Source organism: Coptis chinensis, chromosome 9, assembly GCF_015680905.1.
Source record: "Coptis chinensis isolate HL-2020 chromosome 9, ASM1568090v1, whole genome shotgun sequence".
Taxonomy (NCBI): Eukaryota; Viridiplantae; Streptophyta; class Magnoliopsida; order Ranunculales; family Ranunculaceae; genus Coptis; species Coptis chinensis.
In genome coordinates this window covers 43,759,964-43,787,789 of record NC_141464.1, presented here as the reverse complement: position 1 = coordinate 43,787,789, position 27,826 = coordinate 43,759,964, and the positions used below count along the sequence as shown (strand labels likewise).

The 27,826-nt window shown below is 38.1% G+C and overlaps 2 protein-coding genes across 2 annotated transcripts; both read left to right on the top strand.

The window, feature by feature from the left end:
- The first annotated feature begins 13,453 nt into the window (after positions 1-13,453).
- Positions 13,454-14,350, top strand: LOC147476191 (uncharacterized). Its single transcript, XM_086585652.1, has one exon. The coding sequence runs from the start codon at positions 13,454-13,456 to the stop codon at positions 14,348-14,350; it is 897 nt and encodes a 298-aa protein (XP_086441778.1).
- Positions 14,351-14,934: 584 nt separating this feature from the next.
- Positions 14,935-16,494, top strand: LOC147476190 (uncharacterized). Its single transcript, XM_086585651.1, has 2 exons — positions 14,935-15,105; positions 15,835-16,494. The coding sequence occupies exons 1-2, from the start codon at positions 14,935-14,937 to the stop codon at positions 16,492-16,494; spliced, it is 831 nt and encodes a 276-aa protein (XP_086441777.1).
- Positions 16,495-27,826: the final 11,332 nt, after the last annotated feature.

The window sequence follows — 27,826 nt, the reverse complement described above, 5'->3', positions numbered from 1 at the left end:
AGTTGTTATTCTTGTTTTAATTTTAGTATTGAATGATTGTTATTTAGTTGTTAGATCAATAAAATATTTAGTTCTTGATAATCTAATTTTGTTTTCCATTAATTATTAGCTTCAATTCTTAGATTTACTTATTTGTCATTATTAGTTTAAATCAATTATTGCATGAGTAGTTTCCATTTGAGTTTAAATAAGCAAAGTTCCAATCTTTTTATGATGTCTAGTTTTAATTCATATGGAAATAATAGTTTGATGAATCAAGGCTAAACCTCCATTAGAGGTATAACAGCCCGTCTTTTTCTTTTTCTTTTTTCCTATAATAATAATAATAATAATAATAATAATAATAATAATAATATTAAGTAAAACAAAATAGGATAAACTTTTGTTAAAGATAGAAAACCCCGTAGGTTAAGAGATAAACCTTTCATCCTTGTTTTTCGGTGGGGGGTTTTTAAAACTGAAAAGGAGATTCTCACGTAGAGTTTTTGGAGGAAAAACACAAGAGTTTTTATACATAGAAAAAAAAGGGTTATACTGAAAGAAGAAAAGGAAGAGTTTTTCTGTTAGCTAGCTGATAGTCGGAACGCAATGCAATACGAGTGAGTAGTACGAAGACATTCTTTTAAATTTTTGTTGACTGCTAATCACTTCGGTTATAAGGTTTTCCTTATATGATATATAGTGTTATTGAACATATTGTAACTCTGTCAATGGTGGCCGACGTTCATAAAAAAAGAAAATGTGTTGAAGTACTGTATCTACGAAAATTCTTTTTTTTGTGATTGTTATACGGTGAGGAGGATGAGTATGTGTATTAGTAAATACCCAATTCCTTGTTTAATTGATTTGAATAGGTTTCTATTACTAGGGTTGGTTTTATTGCTCCTGATGGTCTGTAGGATTATGTTGGTGGTTGGAAAGTGTTTTGTAGTAAAGAGATTATCTTTATGGGTTTTGTGGGTTGCCGGGGGATGATTAGTAGTGATGGAATTGTTGTAGGAGTGCTGCGAAGCTTTGAATAGCCATTAATGGCGTTCAACCAAGAACCAAACCGTCCTGTGTCTTTGTGTTATGTGTATGAATTGTTTTGAATGACTTTTTTTGTTGGGTTGAGGTGGATTGTTGGTGGTTGAATGGAGATAGTGGGTTGGGGGCTGTTGAAGCTCCAGAGAAGCCATTAATGGTGTCGATCTCGATTTTTACAGTATAAGGGAATCACGAATTGTTGGTATAGGTACATAGGGTTTTTCTCCAGGAACCAAACCGCTGGGTTCATTTTGGTTATAGATGGCCGGTGGTGGCTGCATAGGTGGTCGAGTCGTTGGTGAAGGGAGGAGGAAGAAGGAGAAGAAAACGCACTGTTGTTTCTTTTTAGCTGGGCTTGGGCTTGGGCCGGCATGTGGGTTGAGATGTTTTAAACTTTAGAATTTCATATTTGGATTTTAGTTTTAAACTTTGGGCCTTTGACTTTGGGATTTTGGGTTATAGGAGTTTGGGGCTGGTTGACTGCTGTTGACTTTTGGCAGGTTGACTTTGACTGTTGACCAAGGTTGACTTTGACAAGTTGACCCAATTTGACCTTTTAACTCGGATTATGATTTGGGCTATTAGGATAGGTCTAGGGCTATTAGCATGCTTGGCTTTAGGCTAAAACCTTTATATATACGTGTGTACGTGTATTAACTACTATGTGATATTTCAGTTTTTATATACGACGCTATGACACTTAGACATTGATATATTAATAACGCGTAAACAATAATACAAGAAACAAGATACTCCTCTTTTATCTTAAATAATATATACAATAAAGTTCAATAGTGTTCTCAACAATTTACCGCACCCTTTTAAAACTCTCCACGCCTCAAGTTTTGGAAATGAGTTTTATGACTGATGATGCCATATGTTAGGTGGGCATTTATTGAATGTGCCATAAATGGCCCGTTATCGTTATATATGGGTATTCATTGAATATGCCATGAATGACCCGGGTATTCATTGAATGTGCCATGAATGACCCAGTTGTTTGTTTGGACCCTGAGAGGAACTAAGGTATTTGCTTTGCGGGTTAGTTGTATTCATTGATTGTACGGGTGTGCTTGGACTTGCATTTGCATACCTATAGGATATGTACATATGTTATATAAAATTACTAACTTTCTTTTACAGAAGGGTAGGACTTAATAATATTTTGTGCAGGGACGCAATCCTACCCTTATCCAGAAGTGGATATCGGTAAGTTTTAATTCAGTTACCTAGTTATTAAAATGAGTTATGATAATGTGTTAATAGAATGGAAGTCTTGCTTGGGAAGAAACTATGCCGGTTGAAATGACGGAACTACCTGTCTTCCAAGCTGAAAAGGATTAAGTTATGGGAAAATATAAAGTGATTGTTTGAATAATTAAAGTATGATAATTGTTTTATGTGGTTAGTCTACTCATACCAGCAAATTCCATTTTGCTGATCCATGTTTGCTTTGTTTTGGTAACGTGGGTGCATTCTTGGGAACATAGGTGGAACCGCGGCGTGTGATATGGATTCTTGCCTGGAGCAGTCCGTTAGTTCTTTTATTAGGTCTGATTCTTATTGGAAGGATGTAATCACGTAATTTACTTTTTTGCATGACATGAGAACATGATAGTGAGGACTATTATTCAGAGAGTTTGTTTGATGTTTTATTTGGACGAAAGATAGTTTAATAAAGTGATGGTGGAAAAATTATGGGGATTGTGCAGTTTAAGTTGATTCTTTTATGATATGGCTGTTAGGGTTTTGTATGTGTTGTATCCACCCCGTCATAGTCTGGGTTTTTAAACAAGTGAACCGAGTGATGTTTGAGATATTTATATTTCAAATATTCACTTTGTAATTGTTTAGAAATTCGGGCTGTGACAAGAGGGGTTTGATGAAACCTTGATGAAAATTTGATTGTGTAGTGTAGAATCGTTGTAAGAGTCTATTTCACTCTAGAAGGTCGTTGATTCGCCATGAGAATGGGTTGGACTTTCTCACATGTTAGTTATGAATTGGTAGAGATGCCATGTATAATTAGGGATTAGAACGACCAATTCTTACCGTAAGAACGTAAGAATTGGATTACAACAATCTGTGATAGTTTATTAAGTTGGATTCAAGGTGGATTCAATTCCCCCCTAATTCTTATTCTAGATTCAAACTTTAGTATTCCGTAGCATTTCGTAGTTGAATCATTATAGTTAGTATCTTGTTCTTAGAATTCACATTGTAGTATAATCCCTTCGTAAAACTCTCATTGACTTTGGTAGGATTGATAGTCATAGAAAACTTGAATGCTAAAGAACTAGGAGTGGAACGAATCTTCTATTCCAACTTTACTTCAATAGTATCGAGAGTAGAAATCTTTGATAAATAGTATACGTAAAAGAAATAGTTTTACTTGCGTTTAGAATTCATCGTTTATTCGTAAGAAGAGTTATATTCAATTTTATACATTTTATCACTAGTCTCATTTCCCGTAGTGCAATTGCATTGACCATATGCAACAAGGCCTTAAACCACTAGGAATTCCCTAGTGGACAAGCTTAAGCTTCGTGGGAGTTTTCCATAAAAGGTACTCACAAACTTCTTCTATCTAGTACAAAGGGTCTTGTTTCCTTGCTTATTCTCAGAGGTCAATACATCTTGTTAGCAGGGGAGTAAAGAAAAGCTCATTTGAACTCAGAATAATATATACACAGTAATTTAATCATCTAAAGATAAATGTGCAAAACATGAGCGGTGACATGTAAAAGCAGAGTCATTTTCGAAACTTTTGGAAAGCGTCTTTAAGTTGGGTTCTCACAGGGGTGTGCTGCAATCATAACTCTCTGATAGATTCACTCAAGTTTTGTTTTCTCAAGTGCAGAGGGCACTTATATTTCTCATATACACGAATGACGTCCAAAGAAACCGGGGTCGATTGATCACAATATCCACTTACTATCACACCATCCTATTCTTAGTTGAGCTAGATGCCTTTTATTAGGAATTACAGTGCTAAGGTAGTGGTTTAGAAGTAAAGGAAAGGGAAAACAAACTCTGATAAGTTGAGAAATTGGGTCTTCAGAATCTTTGTAACTAGAGAAAGACCTCATTTTGTTCTTTTGCTTTTGAATTTGTGTTTCATTCTTTAGCCCTTTAGGTTTGTGACTCCATTTGATTTTTAGGAGTTCTAACTTTGCTTTTGTTTCTTTTGAATTCGACTCCTTTTAATTTTGAACTTTTGGGAGATTTCAATTTTTTAATTTTTTTTTCTTTTCTTTTCGAAGCTTTTAACTATTATGTTTTTGTACAAGGCCTTTTCTTCTCTTTTTACTGTTCATCCAATTTTCAACTCGTCAGCTAGGTATCCTTTGTGTCATCACTTAATAATCATTCAGATGAGGCTTTTAGCTAGATTCTCACAGGATAAGGAACTTAACTGTTTTAACCTTGGTCTCGGAAAATTATTGCTACATATAATCAAATGCTGATGCATGCCATTCACAAAAAGATGCAGAAACTATTGTACGTATATTAGTCTGAGTTCGAAGAATGAATCTTTACTCTATTGCTATAATGAGACTTCTAAACCATTTATTCATTATAGAAAAAGGAAAACAAGATGTTTAGTACTAAATAGAAAAAAATATTTTTGGTCTTTTCGAAATATTTTAAGAAAGAAAGAAATATAGAAAATCTATCTAATATAAGAAATGCTAATTAATAAATGCCCCATTTTTGCAGAATGTTACTATACCACCCCGAAATAGAAATATGTTTTGTCCTCAAAGTATGAAGAAAAGGAAAGAGATTACCATAGGAATATGAGCAAAAATAGCAGTAACCTGTACTCTGTTCTTCGTGATGAGAATATACCACCCCTAAACAAGTTTGGAGTATAGATTGATATATATAGAACGAGAAATACATTTTTTTTATTATATTAGGGATTTACTTATTTATTATACTATGAAATACTTAACATGCATGCAGAATTATACTTAGAAGTTAAGAAAGAAAAAAGATGGGAAATGCAAGTATGTAAACAACTATCTATATGAAATGTGTGTGTGTGTTTTAGGTTGTTTTACTCAATCTAAATGTATCTCTAACCATATAGAGGGTTTTATACAAGAGAATAAAATCATACGTTTATCCAGTATCATTTTGGTTACTCTGGGATGTAAGATTTTAAATTTTTATATCCTAAAGTTTTTGAAAAATTATGTAGAGATGTTAAAAAGATAACTCATACAAAAGCTGTGATTACTAAGCTAAGTTTGAAAACAAACCACAACAGGTGATCTTAGGCAACTTTAGTGTGGGCTCTTTATTGAACCCAATCCAGTCAGACTGTGGCTTCAGCTATGTGTGTTGGAGGATTTACTGTGCAAGACTTAAGATGTCTTGTACGAATATCATGGTGATATGGGCAACCCTTAGCAACACATAACTGATCCTCAAACCACCCTTAAAAGAATAGAGATTGCGTACTTTTAATGGTTGGTCTATGTGGAATCCATTGCCTGTGTTTTAGAAAATCATATAACTATTGTTGTATCGAGAATCATTTATTATAAGCACAGGAAAAACAAACATTTATGAAAGGGTGAGAGAAGGGTTTTTCTTTTTGGCCTTTTGGGTTTTTGTTCCTAAATTAATTAAAACAATAATAGAAAAAGAGAAAACTACTATTAAGAAAAATTACTATGAGGATAGTGATCCTCCCAATAGAAGGAAAAGATTTTTGAATTTAGGTGACTCAAATTGTGAACCATCCCATGGTTTGGCCTCCCTAGATCTTCCACCTCTTGTTAATTTGCAAGTAGGCAAATCTAGTGAAGAGGACTAACTCTATTTCTAGATAATCTAGTCTCTCTTCTCCTACTCTATAGTTAGCCCTAGTTAAAGCCATTCCAATTAGATTGTAAGACGAAACTCGAAACAACTAGAAATCGTCCACAGAAGGAAAAAGTTTTCTAAAATAAAGGGCCACAGTTGCCAACCATCCCATGGTTTGGCATGCCTATGGAAGACGAGACATGCTAAACAACCATAAGAGACAACCGTAAGACACCTTCACTCAATCCCCATCGCCCTCTACTTTGTTTCACATCTCTTCTTTATAGAGGAAATACTACTCAGCGTCAACGGTGAGATTGAAAGAAAAATGCTTATGTAAAAATAGAAAATAGGGAAATGAAAATAAAGAAAGGAATTGTAAATGATAGGAATAGAAAAGCTATTATAAAAAGAAGTGTAAAATAAAGAAAAAGAAAATTGTATACTTGCTCCATAGGAGTACACTACTCAAATCACAAGTAAAAGTGCTAACAAGGAATATACAAGTATACGTAGACTCAAGGCTCCGACACTTATAACCACACACTCCAAGTGGAGTGGTCAAGTTACCTTAATGATGCACTCCCATGGAATGCATCAAGAAAACATAACATGAATCTTTTATAGTCAGATATTCAAGACTATAAGTGGGGTCATTTTAAGTTAGATTCCCCAAGATTATGCATATGAGATGGATGATATGCTGTCAACTATATACTAATAGTCTAAACAGTTAGGGATCTTTATAGAAAAATATATAAAAACATTTACCCCCAAACATAATGAAATGATGCATTTGGAGTGTAAAATGCAGAATGATAAAAGAAAGCTTATGTAAACCATCATGGAACTTATGCAGTACCCGTCATGTTTGAATTGTCCAAGAGAGTATGAGTGCGGTAGTAGTTGTTCTTCATGAGGCTTAGATGATGCGACATATGGCAAACTCAGTTTTTCAACCACTTGAATAAAGGGATCATCGTATGCTCTTAAGAACTCATATTCCACCTTAGATTATATTTCCTCTTTTTTTGGTACTTCAATCAATGTGGGGCTCTTCTCAACTGGAATGATAGTATCGGGAGATTGTATGTTGGGCAAAGTCTCTTTACTGGAAAGATTTAGAAAATTATGAAGGATTTCAAAGGCAATTGTCTTAAGTGCGAGCTTGAAGTTTCTTTGAAATGGTTTAGTGGTGTGATAAGCATGCAAATGGTATATTATTATTCCCAATTATATATTAGTTAATCTAATTAATTGATTACTTTTATGTAATAAAGTGTGTTTCCGGTGAAGTTGCAGAAAATAGGCGTGATACATTAAAATGACATAAAGGTTGCAGCATTGGTGTCAAGGAAATGAAGAATCAAATAAAGCCAAGGAACTTTGGATGAGCACATGACTAGCAAGGGAGTTTAAATATGGACCGAAGTTAAGTTTAGGTCCAAGATCTAAGGACCAGCCCATGTGCAACCCAATACCAAAGCCTAACTACCATAAGCTATTATCTACCTAGCTAGCTATTAGGAGCATTGGATCGCCATCAGCTATCTCTCCCATTTCTCTATTCCTTTCTTACGAACAGAACCTAAAACCCTTTTATTTCAGTGAAACAATCGAATCATCACAACCAAAACGGTAACCCAATGCACTTCTATTTCCTTCCAATTAGAATCCTAAAAAGTACTGAATTATTATACGCCATGGTACCACTATTACTTCCATATATTTTCTTAATTTCTATTTGATTGTTTCGGGGCCCAATTTGAAAACCACTAGAAAAGTCACAATTCTAATTAAACTCTTCTGAGTTTGGTTGAGAGGACTATATATATACCAGAGAAACAGAAAGGAAAGTCTCTCTTTTCTTTTGACTAGAGATCTTTGGAGAGCACAAATTGGAGCCGAGTGCAGCAGACAAAGTGGAGAAGAAGATATCAAAGCGGGATTATGGCTTTGTCGATGATTTATTCTTCTTGTATTTTCGTGTTGCAAATTATCATGTCTAGCTAAAATCCAAGCTAGGGCTTAGATAAAGCCCTAAACTTGCGTAGGTTTTTCTATGTTTAATTGGGTTATTGTTCTCTGACTTAAGTTTTACTCTAAATAATTAATTGAATTATCTGATTTCTGTAGAAACTCTATCATTGATTATATCTTGCATGTTTGATCCATGTATAGACTAGTCAATTGTTAGATTAAATTTCTGTTGATATTAAGGCATCGGTTCTAAAGTATATTTAAACCTGTGAGAAGTTGTGCTGTAAAAGGACAACTTTTGCTAGGGATTTATATTTATTTGTTGAAATTCGATTAATACGATTTGTTAGAATTGTTTAAGAATTACATGCTCACATCTTCGAGCAAGCAAGGGTTGCCTTTCCCTCATGCTACTCGTAATAAAAAGATAACTTTAAAATTAATTAAACTAAGATAATCTATAACGGTCTAGGGTGGATTCGAAAGCCTTAGTGTTTTCTTCATTGATAGTTAATCCATATTTTTATTTCTTTCCTAGTTAATAGTTTAATTGCATTGCTTAGTCAATAGTTAGATTAAATCATACATAAAAAATCCGGTAGAATTAGTTAAGTATAATTTTAATACTCATTTGTCCAAAGTAGCAATCCCTGTGGGATCAACCCGTTTGCCACAACTATTTTCAACGATAGTTGTGCACTTGCGGTTTAATTAGGGTTAGATTAGTCTATTAATTTAGGCTGACTAAATTCCTATCATGGTGCAGTCCTCTGAATTTGGTGGATTTTTTATGAATGGAGGTTGGCTTCTGAGAGGTGTTAACTCAGGGGAATGATGGTCAGGTGGTGGTTCTTCATATGATCTCGACAACTCAGGGAACTCTTCATCTAGCTTTGGTGTTTCCACAAATTTGTGGTTCATATTGGCAATATTAAGGATGTCACAAATTTGTTCCATCGGTAAGTCTTTAACGGCCAAACTAAAATTAGATCCATTTTCCACTATATAATTTATATCCTCTTCACCAGGCACTTCATTTTCTTTGTCCTCTTTATCTAGAACTTCATAAATTTTCTTGATGTCATCGTCCAAGTTTGTTGAGTTACTTTCCAGCACAGGTTCTAGAGTTTCTTTTGTCGGAGTGTTCTCATCCATTGGTGTACTAAGACAAATGGGAGAAACTGTAACTTTAGGCATGTAATCATCATAAGAACTGGAATTCACACGATAGTCAGATGGATGGTGATTTGGTTTTAATTGGTCATATATATCAGGATAGGCTTTAGCAATTGGTTTTGTTATAGCAACACCTTGTTCCTCTTGTTGGTTAGTTTTTGGACTGGTGGGGAAAATATTAGTCTCAGATGTGGTATTGATAGAAATGGATTGGAGAGAATAGAAGGTCTTTGCTATTTACTGAATTTGTATTGTTTGCTCGACCATTGCCTGATAAAGTTGGTCTGTGACAGATGGTGGAGTGGGATATGAATTAGATATAGATGGTGATGTGAATGGTAATAAACTGTTAGTGAACCCATATATAGACTGACCGGGTGGATATATGAATGATGGTTAACTATTTGTGGTGGAATTTCATGAATTGTCTATATGATTAGAAAACTCTGGGGTGTATTGGGTACTATGGAAATTTGAAAATTGAGGTTCGTGATCGTAAGAATATTCCATAGGAGGCTCAAACTAGTTATATGATGTGCATTGAGATGCCCAATGATATGGATTACCATAACAAAAACAAGGTTCAAGGTTTGCATTGTAATTCCATGATGGTTGCGATGTATATTGATAAGACATGAATGCTCAAACAAGAATAATGTACAATCTGCAGAAATTCATTTGTGACTTTGAAGTTTTTGAAAGGTTTGAATGCAAGCAATGTCTGTAGATTAGATACTATGCCCTGTTCGAATTGAACAATGGGCGCGAAACTGGGTTTTGGGAACTACATGCGTTAAGGGAGAAGATTGTTACTTCACTAGATGGTGTGCCACCAAGAATCTCATCCACGGTATTTCTGAGGGAGGGGAGTGAGGAAAGTGGTTGATCCACTGGAGTCTGGTAGTTCACTACTCTCTTTGTTCATGCTAAATCTTTGTCCTGATGGACGTGACTAGATTGGCTCTACTTGATTGATTTTATCATTTTAGTTTGGTCTATGTAACAAACAGTTTACGCAACGTCCATTCTAAAGTGGGGCTTAATCCCACTTTTTGTTATTTTAGGGCTCGGGTTTAGCCTGAACGTTAATGTAAAGACGAGATTGAAATGTAAATCACATAATCATCCAAGTATGCTTAGTGTACGCATAAAAATGTGTACCTAGGTCTATGCAATTGATTTTAGAGTCGCCACTAACTTTATTAAGGAAAAGTTGAGTAAAACCTATGTGAAGGACTAGCCCTCGAAACTAGATGACTATTGGGTTCGGGAGTCAAGGTACGATGTGGGAAGGTGTTAGGCACCCACACTCGCCTGGTAAAAACTAGCCTTACTTCTATTGAGGTGTAAAGTTTTGAGATAGGAGAATGGAGAAAGCTTGAAAATTAACCTGCCAAGTTGGATGATCTTCACTAAATTATTTAAAGACTAGTAACTATATGCTATATAAAACTAAAAAAATAACCTAATATGCAATGCTAAATGAAACAAAAGAGAAAAGAAAGATGTCACCTTGTTTAGAATGTTGCCTCATACTTGATTGTAGATTGATTGACTAATTGTTGATCTTGATTGATTGTTGATGAATGATGATGATGAATTTGATTTAGAATTGACAACTTTGATTTTTGGATTGAAACAGGTGATTTGGGAGAATAAACAACTTTTGGTGAAATGGAGCTTCTACTCAGGATTGAACTAGGAGAAAAAAGAGACTCAAGACGAAGAACACGAAGAACTTCATTAGAAAAACCTCAAAGTTAAAATGTTACCTTCAACTCAAGATTAAACTAAATAAATTATACCCTAAAATGATGAACTAGAAAAGAAAAAAAGAAGAACACTCAAGAAAAGAAGACTACTAGGCGATTAGGTATGAATAACTAGTTCCAGATTATTAACACCGAAATACTAGCTCCAGATATTTTTTTATGAGTGAATGAGACCCAAATTTATAGTGTTTGGGCGTGGATTCAAATATGGTAATTGTAGTGGTCCATTTTATAACAGAGAACTGGGTCAAAGAGGAAGGGATGCAATATAACCGGGTAGGCTAGGGAGTAGTGGAATCGGGCCGCGGAACCCTAGGGTAGACGTGGCCGAGGTACGACTGACAGGAGGCCGTCAGATGAAGGGACAGCTGGATGGCCCAAATAGAGGGTTGAGAGGTATAAAAAGAAGAGAAGAAGAGAGAGGAAAGGGGCCGCTCCCAAAGAGAGAGAGAGTGAGAGAGAGAAAGGAGAGAGGAAAGAAAATATAGAGAGAGAGAGAGATTTGAGAGGATCTTCAGTGTTGTATTAGAGAGCCACTAGTTATTTATTCTAATAGGAGGTTTTTTGGTTCTTACATTTGCCGCTGTCTGTGGGGAGAGAAGCAAGAAAGAGATAGCACCTAAGAAACAGGTAGGGAGACCGAAGAAGGTGGCTGCACAGGAACCGATGCTCGAGGTAGTGGTTGGGGAAGAAGGAGATAGAAGAGAGGAACAAGAAGCGGAAGATGTAGGAACTGTTATTTTCGGAACGAATATTTCTACAAACCGCAAGAACCCACGCGCAATGGAATCAATGGGGTTCATGGTTTTGGATAGAGAACATACTTTTTAGATCCAATTTAGATAACTCTGAGAATCCAAATTTTATGAATCCGAATCAACAATCAATCCCTTGATCTTCTGTTGTATTCCTTTAGAATAGATTGGACGTTGTGTGGGCAACGATCTCCCAATCCCCTTCTTTCTCACAAAGCTATATCCAATTTTGGATCTATCTTTCCTTGCCTCTTTTTCTAATCCAATGAAAGAGTGAATTTGGCCGAGAAAAAAGAGTATTGCTATTTATAGGCTACAACAGGGACCATGAGGAGAAATTAGGGTTGGGACTCCAAACGGGCTTGGGCTTCCCATGTTCGCCCAGAACACACGGCCCAAGTCCGTCAACAAATGGCTTATTCCACTAAAGGCCATTGTTGCACTACCGCCCTAATCCCAAATTACGTGTCAGCATTTATGGGCTCCATATTATATGCTTGTGGATCTCCCCGTGTTTAAGATATCAAATGTTCGTTGATTAAGTCAAGTAACTGACAACTACATTAATAAACTTCTTATGTCCTTGAGTAGTACCACTCAACCTCATTGTCATGTCAGAATAAATCCACCTGCAGGGTTTACGTGCCAATCTTTTTGAGCTCCTCAAGGGGACATCATCAACCCGACTTCCTGCGGGTTACGGATTCCTTCTATAATCAACAGCACACCTTACATACAATGTCATTACCCAATCCATCGAGTTTGTTGATTCACAAATGAATCTCACTCATTGATGATTTAAAGCAATGTACAATACATGTAAGTGCTCGTTATTATATCCAGATTAAGAGGACAAACATCCATAATGACAGAGGCGTTTGTTCTCTTATATAGTTAGTATAAAGAAAAACAACCTCACTTGGTCCTGTTCAATACACACAAAGTGTACTAGTGCAATCCTATAGTCAAGATAGACTAATACCAGATTATAATACAACCGTACTAATGGTTTGTCCAAATCCATCTAGGTTGTGAACGATTACTTATACTTTATAAGGTACTGATGATATGATCTCTTGTATGTTCACACCATATCATCTACAACATAAAGTATTAGACACATGCATATAACTAATAACATATATAATATGCATAACATTTGCCCATATGAATCTCATTCAAAATATAAAGAATTAGAGTTAATACAAAAGTAATGCTTTTAGTATAACCCTATCAGAAGAGACGCGGCTCATGAGAGAAGAGATAGGGAGGCTAAGAGAGGAGAATGATGAATTAAGAAGGGAAATGGAAAGGGAAGAAGAAGAGATGGATAAAGAGGCGAGCGAGGATGCGGAAGAGGAAGAGAATAATGAGCCGAATATTGTGGAAAATCCAGTAACAGGGTTGATGGTGGAGCAGGAGCAAGAAATGATAAACAGCGATAGGGAAGCTAACCGATGACAGACAAAGAGTCGCGGGGGAGCAACTAGTCAGGTGATGGCTGGGTTGAGTCGCAAACCATTGGCGGATGGCATTTGGGCTTCGGAAGTCCCAAAGTGTTTCAACCAACCTAGATTTGAAAGGTACGATGGAAAAGGCGATCCGTGGACCACATCCTCCATTTCCAGCAGCAAATGCCACTCTGGCAGGAATCTAGATATAACGGATTGCGATGTATGATGTTCCCCGCTAGCCTGAAAGGGGGGCGTCGATTGGTATTATCGACTTCCAGCCGGGAGTATAAGAAGCTTTCAAGAATTGGAACAGACGTTTATAGATCACTTCTTTCATAAAAAAAAGTGGGTGGTGGATATCGCGGCATTATTCAATGTTCGACAAAGATCCACAGAGTCAGTAAGGGAATACCTGTGTCGGTTCAAAGCGGAGACATTGAAGGTCAAAAACTGGATGAAAGGACCGCGATGAATGCATTTGAAAGGGGGTTGTGGCCAAGGACATGAGTACACCAGTCAGTGGCAAAGAATGGTGGCGAAGAATGAGATTGTAACATTGCATGATCTGTATCCGCGGGTAGAGAAGTATATCCGATATGAGGATAGTATGCAGAAGGAGTCCAAGAGATCTGGGAAGGCGGTGCGATCCTCCAAGAAAGACAGGGAAACAAGGAAGGTGGATGCGACCGAGAAGGAAAGGGGTGGATATCACGGATACACAACATGGGCCGAAAGAAGTCGAGATGGGATTAGAAGGGAGAATAGAGAGAGAAAGCCATACCGCGAGGTAGAAGTTACACCACTGAATAGATCCTTGAGCGAAATACTACCGCTGATAAAGAACATGCAGGGATATGAAGGGCCGCAGAACACACCCGGAGAAATACCTGGTAAACCTTTCTACGCTTATCATCAGATACACAATCATGAGATCGACGACTGCTGCGTACTAAAGTGGATGGTTCAGCATTTGGTGGAAAAAGGAAGGATGAGGGAGTTTATAAGGGGAGGACAGAATGAGGAGGTTATACCGCGACAAGATCATATCTTAGGAACCATTAACGTGATCTTCAGTGGAGAAGTATTAAGCCATAATGCTCATAGAGATAGAGTACGAAGAACTGCGAGCATCCAGCAGGTTAATGAAGGTACTGAAAGATCACGAGCAAGAGTGGGGAAAGCGGAGGACAGGGATAGGATAGTTTTTAGCAGCGCGGTGGATTCTCCCCATGAAGACGCATTGGTCATCACGGTGGCAATGGGCAATTATATGGTGAAAAGGGTATTGGTGGATTGCGACAGTGCGACAGTGTGGACTTGTTGTTTAAAGGGGTGCTGGAAGAAATGGGGATTGATCATAGACAGTTGAGGCCACCGCGGACTAACTTATATGGATTCAATGGGAGCATGACTGAGCCAATGGGAGAGCTCTTACTACCAGTAACCACAGGTCCCGTGATTGTGTTTGCGCGGTTCATGGTGGTGGACTCGTCTTCCCAGTACAATGCAATTCTAGGGAGGTGGTGGATTCATGAGATGAAGGCCGTCCCGTCAACTTACTATCAAGTGATACGGTTTCCCGCTCCCTCTGGTATGTATGAAGTTTGGGGAGACCAAGTGACCACCAAGAACAGTCATATGGGTACAGTTAAGTGGTTGATCCGAGGGTCGGATGAGGAAAAATCAAATCCGAGGAAGAGGCAGGCATAACAATTATAGTGCGCCGCGGTGGAGGAGAAGGGGGACGCGGCAACAGGTTCGAAGATGCTGGACGAGATTGAAGTGGTGAATATTGGAGGGGAGGAGGAGAGGTTTACCGCGATAGGGTCTCGCTTGATGGGTGAGTGGAAAAGAGATTTGATTCAGTTCTTGTCAGAAAACTAGGACGTGTTTGCATGGACCATTGAGGAGGTTACGGGGTTGGACCCGGAGTTTGCCTGTCATTGGTTACACATGAGAAAGGAGGCAAAGCCAGTAAGGCAAAAGATGAGGAGTATTAGACCGAAGTATGCAGCGGGCATTCGCGAGGAAGTTGCGCAGTTGAAAGGAGCAGGAATAATACAAGAAGTAGAGTTCACGGATTGGTTATCCAATGTGGTGGCGGTACCAAAAAAGAATGGCAAGGTATGAATGTGCATGGATTTCACAGATGTGAATGTCGAGTGCCTGAAAGACAGTTAACCCATGCCGCGGGTGGATGAGTTGGTGGATAGGACATCAAGATTCAAAATATTTTCGTTCATGGATGCGCCGATGGGGTACAATCAGGTCGCAATGTACGGGCCATATCAGGAGAAAACAACATTTCTAGTAAAAGGCGGCACATATTGTTACACGAGGATGCCTTTTGGGCTGAAAAATGCCGGAGCCACGTTTCAGCAGTTGGGGGAGAAAATGTTTGAGAGCAAGATAAGGAGGGGGATGGAAATATACATAGACGATATGGTGGAAAAGAGCACGTCTGAGAGAGAACATTTATATGGATTGAGGGAAACATTCGGGATCTTGCGGAAACATAATCTAAAGCTGAATCCCGAGAAATGCATGTTTGGGGTGACCACTGGGAAGTTCTTGGGCTACATCGTAACTCATAGAGGAATAGAAGCTAATCCAGAATAGATAAGAGCATTGGTAGAGATGCCGTCGCCACAGAACGTCACAGAGGTGTAACGTCTCGCTGGAAGAGTCGCGGCATTGAATAGATTCATTTCTAAGTTATCGGATAAGTGTAGACCGTTGTATCGGTTGTTGAGAAGTACTCCGGACTTCGTGTGGACGCCGGAATGTGAGGAGGCATTTCAAGAGCTGAAGAGGTATTTGGGCAAAGCTCCATTGTTGTCGTGGCCGGAGCAGGGGGAGAAATTGTACCTATATCTAGGGGCCACCGAGTACGCGATTAGTTCCATTCTTGTCAGGCTAGAGGACAGAGTGGAGAGGCCGGTGTATTTCCAAAGCAAGACACTGTTAGACGCCGAGACGCGGTATAGCAGAATAGAGAAATATGCCCTGGCCTTGATCTTCTCCACCATGAAGTTGAAACCGTACTTTGAGTCACACTCGATAGTGGTGGTGACCAACCTGCCGCTTAAACAAGCGTTAAGGGCTGAGAAGTTGGGCCAAATGTTGAAATGGGTAGTGATGCTTAGCTCCTACGAGATACAGTATCAGATAAGAACAGCGGAGAAAGCTCAGGCCGTCGCGGAGTTCTTGGTAGAATTCCCAGCAGAGGACCCGACATGGGGAGAGGAGATGGTCATGGAATCAGACAAGGAGGGTGTACTCGATCAACTAGATCCTTGGGATAAGCGGAATAGGGGGAGAGTGTTTGCGGATGGGTCAGCTACAGACGCATGCAGCGGCATAGGGGTGGTGTTGGTTACTCCAGATAATAACATGATAGAGTTTACCATGAAACTGGGTTTCACGGCATCCAGCAATGAAGCAGAGTACGAGGCCGTTATAACAAGACTAAGAATGGTGGTATGTCACGCAAATGGGGGTATGTCAATATAACCGGGTAGGCTGGGGAGCAGTGGAATCGGGCCGCAGAACCCTAGGGCAGATGTGGCCGAGGTACGACTGACAGGAGGCCGTCAGATGAAGGGATAGCTAGATGGCCCAGATAGAGGGTGGAGAGGTATAAAAAGAAGAGAAGAAGAGAGAGGAAAGGGGCCGCCTAGAAAAGAGAGAGAAAGAGAGAGAGAGAGGAGAGAGCTCCCAGAGAGAGAGAGAGAGAGAGAGAGAGAGAGAGAGAGAGAGAGAGAGAGAGAGAGAGAGAGAGAGAGAGAGAGAGAGAGAGAGAGAGAGAGAGGATCTTTGGTGTTGTATTAGAGAGCCACTAGTACTTTATTCTAACAAGAGATTTTTGGTTCTTACAGTAATGAGTTTGATCTAATGACTGAGTGTTGATGAAGAAAAATCCAATGGCTTGATATCTTTTTGGTTGCACCTCCTAATTAAATCGGCCCTTGATTCAAGAGGTGGGATAAGGGGTGCGATCTTGGCCCTTGGTTTTTGGATCTTTTAGATGTATTAGGTCAAAAAAACAAACCCTAGACGTCCTAAATGAGGCCACAATCCAGAGTTTCCAAACTTGGCTCCATAATGACATATTCTCTAGAATATTCTTGATTTTAGGGATAAAATCAAATCAAACAATTAAGGAAAATTTTCTAGACTTTTGGAGGCTTGAAAATGAGCTAGAAAACCTAATGAAAAGGTCCAACTCGAGCTGGATCCACAGCCCACGAGCACGAGTTCAAATCTAACCAAAAAGGCCCATTTTGACCATTTTCTTAACACTTCAAATTCGCTTTGACCGGGTCAAAATTAGGCAAGCTCTTCTTCATAAATTTTTTTAATTAATCCATTAGTAAGGTCCATGAACTCTTAAAAATACCACTGGGTCTAAATCTTACTCCAAAATATATTGCACTGAACAGCGCACACAATGGGCTATAACGGGATAAGGTAAGATTAGGGTTTCAAAAATCCAAAAGGAACCTAGGCAAGCTTGTACTCATTTTGAAGGATTTTTCAAGGGGAATTCAAATATAAAATAATCTCATATAAATAAAGAGTAGAAAAAACGAGATTTGGGCTCCAAAGGGTTACAGGGGCATTTTGGTAATTTTTAGCTCAAAATCCAGAAAGGAACGAAACTTTAGCCATTGCTAGAACATGATGAGGAGAGTCTAAAGACTCTAGTAGAAGATGAAAAAAAAAGAAGTTTGATGTATAAATGAAGACTCTAGAAAGCAAATCACCTTATATGATCAAATTTAATTCAAGACAAAATTGTGAATGAATTATGCTTGGGGTGCAAAAATGGGGTGTCTACAGTTGCCCCTCTTTGGCGGAGGTTGCTTCCAATGGAATGCCAAAGCCATGGAGACACACCATTTTTGCCAAGCTCTAGCCAAAAGATCTCATGCAATTTTTTGAAAATTCATTTGAAAAATATTTTTGAAAGAGGGCCTTTCCCTGGATATTTGAAATCCTCAATTTTTTCAAGTTGTTTGTGAAAACATAGTTGAAAATGGTTGTCACTCAAGAGAGGATGGTATCATACCTTACAAATGCATATTTTATGCCTTACATTTTTTCACTACTCAACCATTCACACCTTCTAATGCGTGTATTTTACGCCTTACATTACATCCGTGTGTACTAGGATAGTGGCGCTTAGGCAAAAAATGGTGATGGATAAGGATGAATAACTTTTTGAAATCAAGGGACAATTTTTTTGAAATCTGATATTTTCAAATTCATTTTGGAAAACTAGTGAAATCAAGTGGATAGATTAATTCATTCATGATTTTGACTTAGATTAAAGATTCTCATATAATGGCGATGACCAAACACTGACGAAAGGAAAAAACTCACCGGGGAGAGTAAGAAGATCCACGGGGGATAGGAGATTCTAAAGAAGATGGACGAAGACACAGACAAACACTACTGGGGAAGATAAGAGATGTGCTAGGGATGAAAGATGGATGCTGGGGATGATGATATTCAAGTTCAATCAATCAATCAATCAATTACATTCACGTACTCAAATTAGAAAAGACTGTAACTATGAGTTCAGGCTGATCCATCTGTGAGGCTTTCAGTAAAACTGACATTGTTCTCGCGAACAATTTTTATGTTGCACAATTTGATTACCGAAATGATATTAATGATCAAAAGGTTGCCAATAGTGCGGTAGAAAACAAAAACTTGATGAATATTTTCTCATACTGGAGGGATAAGAACCACATGATATTAGTATTCATCATTATTATTTTATTTTTTGGAAAGTTTTTTTTATTTTTTTTGATTTTTTTGGGTCAAACTTGGTTAACAGTTAAACAGGTCAAAATCGAGTCAACCTAGTCAAAACCGGGTCAGACTGGGTAAACCAGGCCAACCTGGTCAAAACCGGATCAAACGGGTCACAACCGGAGTGGACACTCAAAGCCGGGTCCAATTAGAGCAAATTGCTTGAACCGACGAACCCAACTAGGTGAGGTGTACCGACCTATACTTTTGGTGTGCATGCACCAAAGCAATTTTTAGAAAAACAGATCTTCTATTTAATTGGAAGGAATCTTTGGCAATTCAAACTATTTTGTCTTTTTCCAAAATCAACTGTTTCTGTTTAGTAAACCAAATCGAACAGTCTCACTTTTTGTAAACAAAATCCACCGCTCATCACACATTCATGTGCACTTTATAATTAAGCCATCCAAACTAAGCCTATATAAACAGGGGAGGAAATATACGTACCTTTGCCTTTTTTTTTGCTAAAAGGTAATTGATTAACTTAAAAGAATAAAGGTTACAAGAAGAAAAAATAAGAACATTCTGACATGACTGGACTAAGAAGGATAAAACAACCATCCTTCTCAATACAACAGTGCTTAGTGAGTAAATCTAAAGTACGTAGTATTGTGGTTCTCAAGATGTCTCATGAATGGAGGTCGAGTCTGCCACCATACACTTTGCCCTTTAGTTAGCCCTGCTCCATGTCTAGCACAGCAATTTGCTCCCAAATTAGTTTCCCTCCAGATTGAGGTGATATTAATCCATGTTGCTTGCGCTTGTAATAGCTGCCATCGTGCCCTGACTCTCCAGTGCATATTACCTTGTTGGAAAGCTTGGACTACTGCAGAAGAGTCTGATTCCACCCATATATGCCTCCATCCCATTTCTATAGCTTTTGATACGTACCTTTGCCGACGTCCAGCAACAGAGAATTTGGTAACCATAAAACGTCAATCATACGGTAAGTCAGTACTATTTTTTTTTTCTTTTTTCTTTTTTTAAGGAAGATCAAACACTTCATCTATACTAATTAAAACTTACGTATGTGCAAAACCTTGTTAGTTTGATATATACGAGGAGTCATGGGCGGATCTATGAGTTGGCTGACCCAGGCTGTAGCCCCTCCTAACTTTGCTCGAAACCCAAAAGTACAGTGGTAACTGTTCACTCCAAAAAAAAAAGAAAAAAAAATAGTAGTGAGAATTAGTGTTAGTAGCCCCCCCCCCCATTGTTGAATCCTGCATCCGCCCTTGACGTGGAGAGAGGAGGAAATCATACCTGTCGCAGTGTCGCACCACCAAGCAAGAGATAGTAGTGAAGTGACTATGGTGTCGCCATTCTGATGCCTGCCAGTGGTAAGCTCAAACTCTATTTGATTCAAATCTCATTTAATTACTTTATTTGCCAATGGCAGCAACTATTCTTTCACTTTTCACTACACTTTTGGAATTTGTAGTCATGGACGACACTTGAACTTTAAGAAAACAGTTTCTTGGCAAAGATTAGGCGCGGACATTATTTCTCTCCATGACAGATTAGTATAATATACATGATATACATAAAACTATAATGCAACTATGTTAGTGGAGTATGCATGAGTGGTTAGAAAAGGACGCATGAACCTGATTAATGAAATGGCATGGTTTATTTTGGATATATTGCTTCAAAACCCTCTATGTAATGTTAACCTAGATTCTATATCAGCAGCCATCCAAAGCAAACCAAGTTTTCGAAAACAAATCATTTTTTTTTGAAATTCATTTTGAAAACAATGGAAAACAAATAATTTTTTATCCACAGAACAAGAAATACACAAATGATTGAATAACAAGTGAAGGTGGGGGAATGAGTTACCTACAAGAAGATGAGCATGAAGACGACCATAGGATAGAAGTACGATCAAACTTGGCACCTATGAATTAGATGATATTCTTTTCCCTTTGATTGCTTGACCTTCACAAAGTACTGAACGACACCAAAAACTTTCTTCCAAAACAGATAGAGCATAAAGAATAGGACCAATCTTCTGGAGACAACTTCCTCATACATCGCAATCACTAGTAGTGAATCCTCTAATGCCTTCCATTTTTTTTCCCGAGTACTTCTCAACTAGGAGATATAGTGGACTTAGAGATCAAGAGCGGACTTTCATAGGACTATAATGTAGGCTTAGGTGATGGTCTCAGAAAGAAGGGATAGGATCAAAAAATATTTTTGGAGTAGAACTTGTCATATAAAGGGATGAGTAATTGGAATGATGGTAGTGAGATGATGACACGGATCCCAAATCTCAAATAAAACCGCCCTTTCTTTAGGTTTTCCATTTTGGACCGGTGTTGATTATTTTGTGCAACTCTAAGCATTTTGAGTTCTGACGGTTTTTTTTTTTTTTTTTTTGCACTAGGATTTTCTTCAACATCTTCTTAAGATAAATAACATGGGGGTGATTGTTTCATGATCAAAGATGGATGGAATGATGCCCTTTGACTATGACAAGTTCTGTAAAAGTGGGTATGGGTACTCTATGGGTAGGCTAAAGATTTATTAGGCTTCCTAAAAGATATGGGCTTATATTGTGGGAAACAAAAGAATATGCTAAGGCTCAAATGTGCTTCAATCGGGAACATATGATATTAGGTGGGCTTATGAGGCTAAAAATAAAACGATCAAAGATGGCCTGTTCCATCGTCTCTCTAAGATTTCCATTATACTCTTCGTCTTAAAATAAACAAAGTTAGGTAAAAAGTAGTACCTCTTTAATTAGTCGGCATTGGTAGGATTTTCCATGTAGAATCTTCATAGTGAATGGACATTCACTGTTGGGTTTGAACTTTCTGGTTCATTGATTCCACTCTAGTCTGGATCCGTTTTCTCATCTTTACTTGCAACAATCTGTCTCCATTGGTATCTAAGTCCTAGTGGAAAATCAATGCCCTCCTTCATATATCTCGGCTCTCAAGAATGTTGATCGTAGATGAACTCCTCTCAGCATTCTACTCTTTGATGTAGTCAGATTTGAGTCAGTTGATTTCTTTGATAGATAGCTCTCATGTCTTCGATCGAGGCTAATGATGCAATATGGAATTTTCCCTCTCCATGGTAGGGTAGTTGGTTGGTTGATTGACTAAGTAGCCGTTGATTGATGGAATGCAGAATATTCCCCTTCTTTAGTGGGGTAGTTGATCAAATGATATTGTGGAATTTTGCCCTCTCCACAAGGGTAAATGCATAATGATGAATGCTGATGTTGATGTTGGTAATCTTAGACATTTGAAAAATCTTCTCAAACATAACCGCTGAACTTTCTTCCTCCTCATTCTTTTCTTATCGGTAAGTGATTCTCTCATCTTCGAACAATGAAAATCATGTACCACCTTAAGACAATAGATTGTCATAGATATGATCAACACTTCTATGGATTCCTTCAGTAATTTGATTAGGCTTCAACGCTCAGAGGGGATCAAGGTTATATCAATCTACACATAATGTGGTTCATCTGTGGTGCCAAGGTTGATGGTGTTTGTCTCCACAATGACTAGTGTCTGTCAATCCTCAGACTTCTCATGAGAAAGAATGGACTCAGCAGCTTCATTGTCCATTCCTTCTTTATCGTCGGGGGGAGGGGATCATAATAACCTACACAAGTCATTCAATCATCTTGCACTAAGGCAAGCGGGTAAATCGTATATGTGGGATTTTGGAAACTTTTTTTTTTTTGGATTTTTGAAATATATGAATTTTTTTGGGTCTTCGAAATATTTGAATTTTTTTGGATTTTTGAAATATTTGAATTTTTTTTGGGTTTTTGAAATATTACTATATACAAAAAGGAGTTAGAACAAAAAGTTTCACGGCTTTTGAGCCCTATCGGATTCATCTGGTGGCTCAATTGGAGTAATATGATGGCTGGGGATTGGATCAATAATGACTTGCGTTCCCCAATTATCATAGTCTCCCTCAATGAAAGGATCCTCATCAGAATCTAAGGTCTCTAAAAACCTTTCCCAAATCTCATATTGTATCTGGGAGTCAGAAAGTAGCATGTTCTCAACATCTATTGGAACTGGGTCAACAATAGATTCCATATTCAACAAATCATCCAAATCAAGTATGGTCTGAGGGTCCAACTGGACATGATAAGGTGTGACAATCTCTTCTCCTGGGTCAGTATCTAACCCGGGGGAACTGACCAAAGTAAAAGATGGAGTGTAGTCTATACCTAACAAGGAGGATGTCGATCTAACCTCATTTATCCAACTAAACTTTCTAGCCTCATGATCCAACCTAAGTTGGTGATGTCCTGAATAAGAATTAATATTTGGCTCTGAAACAGTAATTTCTGAGTCTGGATCTAGGTCATCATCTTCGCCCCAAAATATGTTGGGATCAATAATAGCCTCAATCTCTGCCCCTAGATCAGGTAGAGCCAATCTGAGACAATTCACTGTGGCACTAGAATCGACAAACAATTCTGACATTCCTTCCACAACCTCCTCAGTATGGCCTAGTCCTTTTCGATCATCTTGACTAGGAATCTGCAGCGGTTCTAAGATGCTATTTTTGTTTTTTCCCAATCCAAGTCCTGGAAAATAGTTCTGCTCATGGAACAACTGAGTCATCTTGGGATTCCCATTGAAAAATGGGGTAGGGAGCTTCCCCTTGTCGGGTGCTCTAAACTCCATAATCCCTAATGGTTCCTTAGTGTAGTTACACTTTCCTTCAATCATTGGTATTACCTTATGCTCCTCTGAAGAGTCCAGATCATCCGAATCACCAATGATGCAGATAATCTTCCTTTGCCATAAAAACTTGAGCTTTATGTGAAGTGTAGATGGAATTGCGCCGGCTGGTGTAGCCACAGTCTGCCCAAAATGAAATTGTAATTATCCTCGATGTCCATAGCCAAGAATGTGACTTTAAATGTTACTGGACCTATTTGGACGTCAGTTGTGAACTTGCCAAGGACTTCTCTTCTATGATTATCAAACCCATGAATTGCTGTATCCTTACTGAAAGTGAAGTCTTTCGACATGATTCCAATGGCTTTCGCAGAATTGATCGGGCAAATATTCAAACCGGATCCGTTGTCAATCAGTACAAATGGCACCTTATGGTTGTTGCAATGCACCATAATAGTCAACGCTTTTGTGTGGGTTATTCCATCTGCAGTCAGATCATCATCAAAAAATATTATGGAGTTTGTCTTCCTGAGGGAAGCGACTGTACGTGCCAAATCGTTTGGCTAGATAGAAGCTGGAACATGAGCTTGGTTCAAAGCTTGAAGAACTACTTGCCTATGTTGGGGTGATGCCATGAGTAAACCCCATATGGAAATGTTGGACTTGGTTTTCTGCAATTGTTGGATTACTTTATTACCATCCTGCTTCTCTGGTTCAGTAGCCGTGGGCGGGTCAGGCTGTTGGGCCAAAACCTTATCCCTCTGTAAGTGTGGTGGCTTGTATATCCTTCCTCCTCTTGTCAAACAGTGAGTCTCAACACATTCCTCTGTAAAACTAGGTTCTAATTGCTTCAACTAATGTAGTGAGATTGTTGAGTCATCTTCACTTTTCTCGGGCTAAATCAACTTCTTTTCTAAAACCTCCTTAGTATTGTGACTCTTAGCTGGCATAAACTGGACCTTGGGGATTGTGATAGGAGTTGGGATTTCCTGTTGCTGAGTTGGATTCTGGCGAATCATGGGTCCTTGAGGTTTTGACCCAACTTGTGATGCCGCGGATTGAGATGTATTCAAAGGGTCTACCCATTTCGTAATGGGCCTCTGCATCATAAAAGATTCCAGATGCTCTCTAGTCAAACTAAACAGCTTTTGAATCTATGGAGTATGTAGAAATGGCGTCACTACCTCATTTAGTTGGATGCCCCTAGGTTTTATTTGCCCAATGCATTCTCTAACTGCATCATGAAGATTGACTGACCTTGTGGTGCTAACACTAGACTCTTGCTTGATAGGAGTAATAAAAGAAGCGGGATCTTTAGTCTTAACCGGCTCTAATGTGTGAACTCCCCCATTATGGTATGGCAATGGAATTGTTGTCAGATTCGGAGTACCAAGATGTGAAACATCAATTTTTCCCGAATCAATCAAATCCTGGATCGTATGTTTAAGAGCACCGCACTTCTCTGTAGGATGTCCTGGAGATTGATGAAAATCACAGTGTTTTAAAGTATAATACCAGTACGGAATCGGATTTGGAGGAGGCCTAGGTTGCAATAGTGTAACTAGGCCTTGCTGGATCAAAACCTTGAGAATGACTGATAATGGGTACGGTAGCTCTGTGAACTGCCTCTGAGGCTTGGAGAACCCTCTATTTTGATATCCTTGTTGTCTTGTGATAACTGTAAAAAGTATAGTCTACGAAATGAACGATGAATTCAATCCGTAAGTAAACTAAAACTTGACTTAATAGTCTCAATTATCAAAGCTTCTACTCTCGATGCGAATTGCACTAAGTGGAGTAAGAAGTTCGTTCCACTCCTAGTTCCCTAGCATGGATTGTCTTCTAAGTCTAAGAAATCAGTCGTAAGTCAATGAGAGCTTTACGAAGGGAATTATACTACGATGCAATACCCACGAAATGCAACTAGTCAATTATCAGACAACTAAGGGAATGCTACGTTGATTCGATGATAAGGAGTTAGAGGGGGATTGATTCCACCTTAACTCAACTTAATCCACTAGCGGCGAAGTCGTTGTAATCGAATGGAACTGCTCATGAAACAATCGGTTCTTCCTAATCCCTAATTACACATAGCATTTCTACCAATTAATAATTAGCATGTGAACGATTAAACCCATTCTCATGGTGAACTAAACGTTTCTAGAGTGGAAAGGAAATTACGACAATCTCCGATAATTGGAATCAAGCTTTCATCAAGGTTTCTCAACCCCCTCTAATGGAGGTTTAGCCTTGAATCATTCATAATCATTTCCATTTAAATTAAATCTAAACATAATATAAAGCATTGAAATTTACTTATTTAAACAATAATGAAATCTAAATTAATGACTAAAATGAAATAAGAACAAGAATTGAAATTAGATCTAGAAATGGAAATGACAAAAATCGAAATTGATAAAAAATACTACTTTATTGATCTAATCAAATGAAGAACAAGATTCAAAGGTTTAATCTAATACAATGAATTGAAACTAATTAAACTAAGTTCTAAAACTAATTAATGGAGGCTAACTAATCTAAGTCTAACTATCTACCTAACCTAACTGCCATTAACAATGAGGGAAGCTTTTGTTTTTATACATCCAGATCCAAAAATCGTGCATGGGCTTGGAGCCATGTTTTGGGCCAGAGAATCAGGCACAAAACCCAATTCTTTCAGTCCAAAAAGGCCTCTTCAGCTATAGTTGGCTTCCACAGACTTTTTGTCCACTTCTGCTCCTCTGATTGGGTCAAGGCTTGGACCATTGCAAAGCTATTTCCGAGCCGGTCGTTTTGACATAAGGTAGGCCTCAATCCGAGGTCTGAGTCCAAAGATATGGCATTCGGAAGTTCTGCTGACTTTTGCTCCTTTATCTCGCTAAAGTGGCACATTTCTACACATAATGGACTTTGAAGCCCGAAATGCATAAAAACACGTAATCAATATTAACTCTTACTTATTATTCACATAATTGGTCTAACAAGATGATTATTAAGGGGTTAAAACTATAGTTTTGGGCTCTTATCAAACCACCCCAAACAAACATTTTGCTTGTCCTCAAAACAAAGATGAAAATTAGAATAAGTGACCAAAAATGGAGTTCTAACTACTCTCGTTTAAGCTGAGTCGCGATTGCATTGACCATATGCAACAAGGCCTTAAACCACTAGGTATTCCCTAGTGGGCCGAGTTATAGCCTCGTGAGAGTTTTCCAGTGAAAGGTACTCACAAACTTCATCTATACTACAACGACTAAGAAAATAAAACTATTGTTTCCTTATTCATGCTCAAATATCTATACATCTCTCTAGCAATTGAATAAGAATAACCAAGTCAGAAACCTAAGCTAATATATGCATAATAATCTATCATCTACAATAAACATATAACACAATGAGTAGTACTATAAAATGTTTAGCGTGTTTGTTTTTGAGAACTTCGGAATAAGCGTCCTTAAGTAGGTTCTCACAATCATAGTCAAGAAACAACACTCTGATTTTTCCACTCAAGTTTAAGCTACTCCGATTAATGCAGTGGGCACACTTTACCTTACAATCTCAATGACACACGCGGAAGTTCGGAGTCGATCAAACACATCGCCCACTTACTATCACACTAACCTATTCCTAATTGAGCTAGAGGTCTTTATTAGGTGTTACGGGATTAGGAGATGGTTTAAGAAGGAAGGAAATGGATATTCAAAAGGACAAGTTTGAGATAATAGAGTCTTCATATTATGTAACTAGAGAAAACCTTGTTATTTAATTTTTTTGCTCTACACTTTGTTTCCATCCTTAGCCATATTTTTTTTTCTTTTCTTTGGCTTTTGACTCCCTTTTATTCTATTTTTGGAGTTTTTATTTTATTTCTATTTTTATTTTTCTTTTCTTTGGATGGAAACTTATTTTCTTTATTTTCCTCAAGCACTAACTAATTTTTGTTTACACAGGTTTTTCTTTTTCTTTTTCTTCATCATTCTATTCTCGACTTATTCTAAATTGGGTAGGTTGATTTATTTTTTTTATTTTGTTTTGTTTTGTAACAGGGGTAAAGGAATTGTGGTTTATGGAAGGGCTAATGAAAGGTTCAATTAGGGCTGACTAGCGGAAAAATAATTCATAGGTTTGAATTTCTGGCTATATCGATCCAAAGAGGGCCTAAATTCTCGCTTAGGATATGGTTTAGTGATCAAGCAAGTGGGCGTGTGAATTCTCTATCCGGTTTTACTTCTCCCTTGTGTCATTTCTCAATTGTTTCACTCATATAAGACTTTAGGCTATATTCTCCACAGGATTTGTAGAATAAGTACTCTAGCCTAGATTTCATCGAACTTACTACTAACAATCATAGATACTCATGT